Source organism: Microchirus variegatus (assembly GCF_963457635.1).
Source record: "Microchirus variegatus genome assembly, chromosome: 15".
In the NCBI taxonomy this organism is placed as follows: domain Eukaryota; kingdom Metazoa; phylum Chordata; class Actinopteri; order Pleuronectiformes; family Soleidae; genus Microchirus; species Microchirus variegatus.
The window spans coordinates 21,075,048-21,082,925 of NC_139816.1; the positions used below are offsets into that span (position 1 = coordinate 21,075,048).

A 7,878-nucleotide genomic window follows, 5' to 3' on the forward strand; every position below is an offset into this window, starting at 1 on the left:
AAGTTTCTCGTTCGTCTGCAAATGTACATTTTCAAGCTTTTTGTACATTGTTTTTAATTTTTACAGACTGAAGAACCCCATTACACGTGGTAGCATTTGTATTTTTGTTCGTTTACTTGCGTTCCCATATTCTCATTTACTTTAGAAACAAAAGCAGACAGTTAGCAGGTTTTTTTTCTCTCCATTTTGTTTAATCATTTTATTTTGTCATCTCCAGTCAGGTGACAAAGGCTTCGAGTAAACAAAAAAGAAACCAAAGAAAGAAAAATACTTTGCAACTCTATTTTATAACCACCCTTTCCCTGAACCCGATAGAGTCCCTCAAAACAAGCACTCACTGCAAACGGCCTCCCTGATGTCAGAGGCCCCACACCACCTCACATTCATGACTCACAACTAAATACAACTCTTTCTTTAAGTAGTTGGGGGTGGGAGGGGCGGGGACAAACCTCCAACTTTCAGAGAAAAGACTGAAGGGGAGGGAAGAAGAAAAAAATGACTGAAGCTTGTTCCTGTACAGACTGGGGTCAAGGGGAGAAAAAAAGAATCTCTTTTCTTGGGACATGATCGGGGTTTCAACCTCAAGTGCTTGTAGACGCTCGCCATCGCAGAAGAACAGACGTCGCCGCAGCTAAACTGCCGAAGAACAAGCCCTAGAGAAGCAAAATGGGCACCAGTGGGACGATCTAAAACCAGGTTTAACTATCTACAGGGTCAACCCCACCCCCCTCATAAGCCCCTCCCTCTAAAAGGTTTTTAGACCTGCTATTTTCAATCTAAAGAATATAAAAAAATAATCATACAAAAGCCGAATCCCGTCATTTCAACATTCAGGAATGTGACACTTTGAAGGCAAAAGGACGTGAATGAGCAGGAATGAGCGACTGATGAGAACATTTTTTTTCCAAGTTGTTTTATATAAAGTCGACTGTTGTCAAACAGAACCTTCAGTAATGAGGCAGAGGACAGCGCAGTCCTGACTGCAGCGGGAAGAACAAAAAAACATCAATGATTATTATTATTGTTAGAGCGAGAAATTACAATGATTGAGGTCGGCCAACGCTTTGGTGACAGGAACCAATGAGAATGCAAGAGACTGGGTAGTGGGTGGGGCGTGTTGCCCGGGGAAGCAACATCCGTCGTCGACTTTATTTGGGCAGAACCTTGGTGGCGACAGCGCACTCCTCGCCCATGGCAGAGAGCACGGTGACCTGCAGAGAATCAGGTCAAACATCAAGATTTGGTTTAAAATAATAAATCCGTCAGTGAAGTCTACGCTATCTGAACATGTTCACATCTTTATCCAACTAAGCCACTCACTCTCCCCCACCAAAATCCATAGAGAACATCAGTGATTTTAACATCACAGCACACAGGAGCTGTTCCTCCACTGCTGCCTCCATCACCAAGTTCAAATGTCTTATTTTAGTTATTTTGGCATTCAAAACGCTTGATTTACCTCCGTGACAAAAAGTGACCCCTCTAGGCAGCAGTCTACCACAATCCCAACTGTTCAAATGTCAAAAAGAATGTTTCCAACACTTACCATGAAATCCTCACCGGCGGTGAACTTTGCCTCGATTTCTTTACCGATGTCGTTTTCAGGGACACGCAGGTCCTCTCTGACCTCGCCATTGTCTCCCAACAAGGACATGTAGCTGTTATCGATGTTGATCAGCTGAGGAAAACACAATTAAATCATCACATTTGAAGCATATTGTAAAAAACATTTTTTTTAACACTCATTGAAACTTTTGTATTTAAGATTTCACTGAACAGGGAAGGAAACTTGGTCTTCGAGGGCTGTAAAGTCCGAGTGTCGATTAATTAGTCGACACGTTCTGGCTCGGCCAAAACTGTGATTGGTCGACTCAATTTTTTTTAAAATAATTTATTTCAATGACAAATTTCATTGGAGGAATGTACCAAGTGCTAATGGGGGTGTTTTATAGCACCCATGTTTCACATGTAACAGCGTGTCTTCAGAGAACACCCCCCTTGTTTTCCACTATTTTGGTTTAGTCCAACCCAGTGGGTTGTCACTATGGCTAACGAGACAGACAGATTAGTGTTGCCATTAATTAGACGTGGATTTAGGCTACAGTTAAGCCCAATTTATACTTCTGCGTAAAGTGCTCTGCGTAGGTTACGCAGAGCCTGTCGAAGAGCCTCTACGTCGTCTCCAACTGCACAAAATATTTTTTAAGTGTCCGTCACTCCGTCAAGGGACAACGGAGACGGCATGAGCTGCGATTGGTCCTCAGGACAGGCCGAGCTAAGCTGCTCTGTGCCGGCTCACAGTGCGCACCAGACCGCCCACAGAGGCGGAGCTGATCCCCGCCGATAACGCCGCTGCCAAACTATAAATACGTCATATCTTAACACACACAGCACATGTTTAGACTCTAAATGGCCAATTTCTCGCCTCAAATGATCTTAAAACTGCGTTCCGTGACACAGAAGAGTGAGAAACGGCTACTGTTTCAACAACAACAGTCTTTCTCTCTCGACGCCATTGCTCACTGTAGCCAGAAGCACAACAACCTTGCGCAGCGACCCCTACTGATCGGGCGGGAAATTGCAGCGCGTGTCCGTCACCACGACGCAGAAGTATAAAGGCTCGAGGCGTCTCCGTGGTGACGCTGACGGATAACGCATACGCAGTCGGAGAAGTATAATGTGGCCTTTAGTCCTTCCGTCACATCCATGTCAAAAACATCAGCAGTGTGGCAGTATTTTTCACTGTTAAAAAAATAAAATAAAAAAAGTGAACAAGCAACAGTTTGCTTTTCACAGCTCTACTACAAACATGGCACATCATTTAAAAACCCTAAGCTAAGGTTGCTCCGTCTGTTTTGAGTAAATGAACATATCAGATTTGACATATTTCAATGTTGTAGTCTAGAAATGGTTGATTAATTTTATAACTGCAGGTTAGGTGTGTCTCAGCCGCGAAGCTGGGCTCCTATGTTCGGTCTCACTGTGTGAGGACATGAATAGAGCCAAATAATCTAAATATTCCTCAACAGTTATTGTGCTGATATTACCCCCAGACGACCCTCAGACTCTGTTGAACTCCAGCTACAGGCGCACTGCAGCTCTCTTGATTTGAAAAGAGACCCACCCGCAAAGCAGTCCCCCCCCCCTCCATTAGTCGATTTTTAGTCTAAATTTCATGGCTTTAGTCGGCAATAGTTTGATTGATTACAGGCCTACTTTATTCACAGCAGATGAAGCTTCATAATTGGAATAAACCTAAGTCACTTGATGGTTTTTCAATAAATTGATGAAATTATGAGTATTCAGCAACAAATTATAGAACTAAGCAGACTTTGTACACTGCACCACAACGAAATTTAAACACCTTTTTAATTTCCGGTCACGTTCAATCCCACAGGTCCAACTACTCCAAGTACTGGAGTAGGGTTTTCCCTGCACGGCAATGGCGACCTGGGTGATTTTGGCCGCCGCCTTGGTTGAAAAAGGGCACAAAACTAGGTTTCCAACGATCTCTACACAATACAAATATGAGCATTGATGTGCCTCCAGCGCGGGCGGAGAACCGTGTTAACCGCTCACACGCATCGTATGCGTGTGCAACGCCTTCCTGCACTCCAAACGGATTGTGGCATTGAAGTTCTCAGTTGCCACAATAAGTCTGGCGACAATGATAACACTCACAAGACGAGATACACGTCCTGTGTTGATTAACTTGGTGAATGAAAACTGAAGCTCCAACCAGCGGTTTTCACTGGTGGAACTGGGCAAACTGACTACAAAGAAGGATCAGGCAGCCTGATACATGTATAAGTAATAGAAGAAATCTAATATCAGTAGATTACTTATAGAATTGACTAAATATATAGATAGATAGCTAGATAGATAGATAGAGAGAGAATACAAAATAGTGGATGGAGTAAATGTCTGATAAAGATAACAGCCCAACAGATTTTTTGCTTTAATCCCTGTAAAAGTATGAGATTATTCTAAATTTGACCACATCTGTATTTACCACTACAACCCTGTAAAATTGAAAGAAGTATTGATGAATGAGTACAAATTGACTTGATTTATTTTGTGCTCCAACCTTTTCCATCCAACCAGATGACTGATGAGTGGAGAATTAGTCTTCACTAATTCGCCATATTGAGTTATAGCCTATTACGAATAGGTAAAATAAACATAATGCTATTTTTATTTATTTTAATAATGAAAAAAAAGAATCCATCGTGATCCATCTTGGTGTAAAATGTAAAAGATTTTCATTGGTCAAATAATGATTTTTCACTTAATGCACTGAAGGTGGGCTCACACTTTGCATGCTACACAGGTTCTCCAGCTACCACCTTGGTCTAAAAAAACAAAAACAATGGAAAACCCTTCTGAAAGACAATGTCAATATTTCCCCATCACAATTTCCAGTAGTATTTCTCCCGATTTGTCCATCATCATCGGCCAGAAGGCTCACTGTTGTCAGCATCCCTTTAGATTTAGCATCGGGCAGTTTAAAGTAAATAATTGCTTGTTTATTATTAATAATTATTTGTTGTGCAGACTTCAACGACTGTTAAACAGTGGTTCATTTACAAGCTTTACACACTTTAAATCTGTTGCTGAAATTGTTCCCATCAAGGCCCTTAAATAATCTGGTTAACATTAATGACAACTGAGCTTGAGAATCAGATTTATGACCATCTACAGGTTACACCAAAGTACTTTGACACTGAACTTTCGTGCGATACATGTTATTTAATTTCTGCTCTGCCCTAAATTGCAGTGGCAGCAGCTGGACCGAGGTCACATGTCCTATCTAATTACTCAGTGTGACATGTGTGTAAGAGACAAAGTTCCAGAGACATTTTAAGAAGACCTGCGTACCTGGTAGTCTAATCTTTTGATGGCTGGAACATCCATGTTGTGGGTGGAGGGGCACATGTCTTCATATTTCTTGTTGGTGAAGATGTCGATACCAACCATGTTAACCTGCAGAACAAAGGTGGCTTTATGTTAAAGTTCTAAAGAAAACCTGGTGGAGGGAAAGTGTGTGGCAAAAGGGTGTTCTGTGAAAGAATAAATAAATCCCTACATACATACATAATATGAATAGTAGATTTTCTTTTTTGTTTTTACAGACAACTTTTGACACATTGACAGACTGTTATTCTCCCATTTGAGATCAAGCCACACAGGAGGTCAAAGTCCATGTGGGAGCACCCAGAGTGTTTGAAGATAAAGAGACTGAGAAGTTGAGGAAACTGAGCAGTAAGGTACTACAACGCAATATACTCACTGCTCAATGGTATTTTCCAACAGGAAAGAGAAGTTCGTAACCCACTCAACTCTCGCATCACAAAATATGTTAATCCACTGCTGTCTCCATCAATATGTTCAAATGCATTTGTCAATTTGCCATTAAAATCCTTTGTTCAGATTTACCTCAGTGACACAAACTGACCACACGAGGCAGCAGTAGACCAGCAGCCCGCGTCCCTGCAAGCTAAAATCATTCATTTTCGATGGACTTTGGTGTGGTTTACAAACTTCAGTTTCCTGTTTGAAAAGTCTGTCTAACAGTGAAACAAAGAAGTGAACGTATGAAGATAATGAAGATGGACGCAAGTCGCTATAGAATTTGTTATTACCTTAGCATGTCCATGCTTGCCGGTCTTGGAGGTTGACATCTCCACGATTTTGCAAGGACGTCCCTTCAGCACCACATGGCCGTTCTTGCGCAGAGCAGAGCACTGCATTGGGTAAGTGGAGGAGGCTCCAGACTCCACAGTCTGGAAGTCGATGTCATCTGCCATGGTGTGCTGCGTCAGGGGCGCTGCAGGACACGTACACATTAAAATACACTCAAAACTGTAAATAAGTAAATACATAAACATCCCTCCATCGAAGGCTAATTACAATACTGCCTTTTACATTTAATACATGCTTTAAATCCGCGGCTGACTGGTATATTGATTAGGTCATACAAAGCTTAAAAATTTAAATAACTGCACACTTCCACAATGTGAAAATGGCCCAAAAAATGTTTTGTCAAATTTACGACCGTTGACACAGCCTGCCCTTGAATACTGAGCAAAAACATTAATTCACATGTCCAAAAGGTTTGCTGCTGTTTAGTTAAAATATAAGAGGGGAAGCTATTAATAAGTTGATTTTTAAATGCTTTTTTTTTTTTTTTTTTTTCTGTTGGCGTAATTATTTCACATTAAGGATTGTTTTGTTGTTATTATTATGGACCAATTTCAGCTTTATACCTTCGAATACACATTTCACTTAACTACTACTAAAATTGAATAACCTGAATAAGAATAATCTGCTTCATATTGTACTGCAACTTTTTGTTAAATTTGAGCCGATAATTAAGTCAACACTCGGTAGAGCATCTGAAGCCCTTAAAGGGCCACACTCTGCGCTGCCACCGTTGTGATATCGCGAGATTTCGATTGAATTAGTTGGCATTTTTACTATATTGTCCCGCTGGTTAACTTTTACCCTAATAAAATTGACACGATTAAAAGTATTAGTTCGCACGTAGACACGGACAGTTACCCCAGTTTAGCACGAGGCTGCGAATGTGTCAAACAGAGCGATTTAATTAATTAACGAATACATAACTGTATTAAAAATAATAATAATTAAAAAAAGAAACGCTAACAATGTCTGTATTTTGGACGAAAAGATTCAATTTTAACGGCGTTAGCGGGAGCAGTAATAAGTTAGCCGGCCTGTAGTTTTGCAAGTGCAACAGCGCCAGATAACGGTACAAGGTGCTTATTGTGATCTTGATAAGTTGATTTTCGGTGGATTTGGTGATTTTAAACTGTTAAACTAAAAGTAAAACCGCGCTAAAGTCGCTGAATGGGACATAAAAATGCCGCTAAACGCGAGCTCCCGCTTCACGAGCCGCGAGCACGAGACCGTTATCTTTGCAAGCTAACCGTGCTAGCGGCGTCCATTCAGCTCCGTCCAAATTATACCTAAAGATAGACGCTCCGGGGCCTCGGCACAGTCTCCATGTACCGTTATTTACCCGTTAGTTTGTACGGCGTATTGAAGTTGGAGGACTGGGAGGGAAGTTAAAAGGCGGGGGGGAGTTAGTTGACACTGGCAAAAAAACAATATATGCTAGCGCGGAGAATGACAAGCGACTTCCACAGACCGCGCCGCAGATTCAGCCTGGCACCCACACCCTGCCCCTGCCCGTGCCCCGCCGCCGACTACGTCCACCCGGCATAAAAAACACACCACCGGCTCCCCGCGGGCTCATCCAACAGCTTCCCCTGCCACCCGAGCACCTCTGAACCCACCGTGAGTTTGCCTAAAAGCCCGCTAATTCCTTCGTTTGCCCCCGTAAAGAAGCACCACGCGCCATGCCACACTTACCTTCCAAGAAAAAGAGGAGCGAGAGTGCGCACGCGCGGTGAACTTCACTGCCGCAGCATCCGTCGGAAAAAAGACGCGGGGGGGAGGAGGGAGAGGGGGGGCGGAGTTCCGGTGTGGCAGCCGAACAGAAAGGGATGCCAGGCCTGAGGCGAACCTGGCAACCCTGCAGCGTCACATATCCGCAACGTGAATAAATAAAGGAGTAAAGGCACAGGTGTAGTTAACCACTGTGGCGTAGCAGGGGTGTGCCAGTGCCACCCACAGGCAGCTGACACACCCAAAAAAAATTGCCGTCAGAAGATGCGTTGCGACACCTGGCAACCTACAAGTTGCTCTGTGGAGCCTCTGTTTTCAGTTGTAAACAGGATGAAATCCACCAGCAGAGCTACAATGCTCACAGAGAGACTGAATAGCATCTCGCTGCTCACGTTTGAAAAAGAGCTCGCGGAGAAACTGGACTTTGATGAAATTATAAATGCGTTC

At 42.8% G+C, this 7,878-nt stretch overlaps 1 protein-coding gene across 3 annotated transcripts; it reads right to left on the bottom strand.

The window, feature by feature from the left end:
* Nucleotides 1-413: 413 nt before the first annotated feature.
* Nucleotides 414-7,480, bottom strand: eif5a (eukaryotic translation initiation factor 5A). Of its 3 annotated transcripts, none has more exons than XM_083901915.1 (5): nucleotides 7,396-7,480; nucleotides 5,643-5,827; nucleotides 4,879-4,983; nucleotides 1,547-1,678; nucleotides 414-1,211 (listed from the first exon to the last, which is right to left on the bottom strand). In XM_083901915.1, exons 2-5 carry the CDS (start codon nucleotides 5,805-5,807, stop codon nucleotides 1,149-1,151), a joined length of 465 nt encoding a protein of 154 aa, XP_083758041.1. In that variant the 5' UTR covers nucleotides 5,808-5,827; nucleotides 7,396-7,480; the 3' UTR covers nucleotides 414-1,148. The 3 variants fall into 3 exon arrangements, with proteins under 3 accessions (XP_083758041.1, XP_083758042.1, XP_083758040.1); XM_083901916.1 differs by lacking the exon at nucleotides 7,396-7,480 and adding an exon at nucleotides 7,320-7,339; XM_083901914.1 differs by lacking the exon at nucleotides 7,396-7,480 and adding an exon at nucleotides 7,258-7,294.
* Nucleotides 7,481-7,878: the final 398 nt, after the last annotated feature.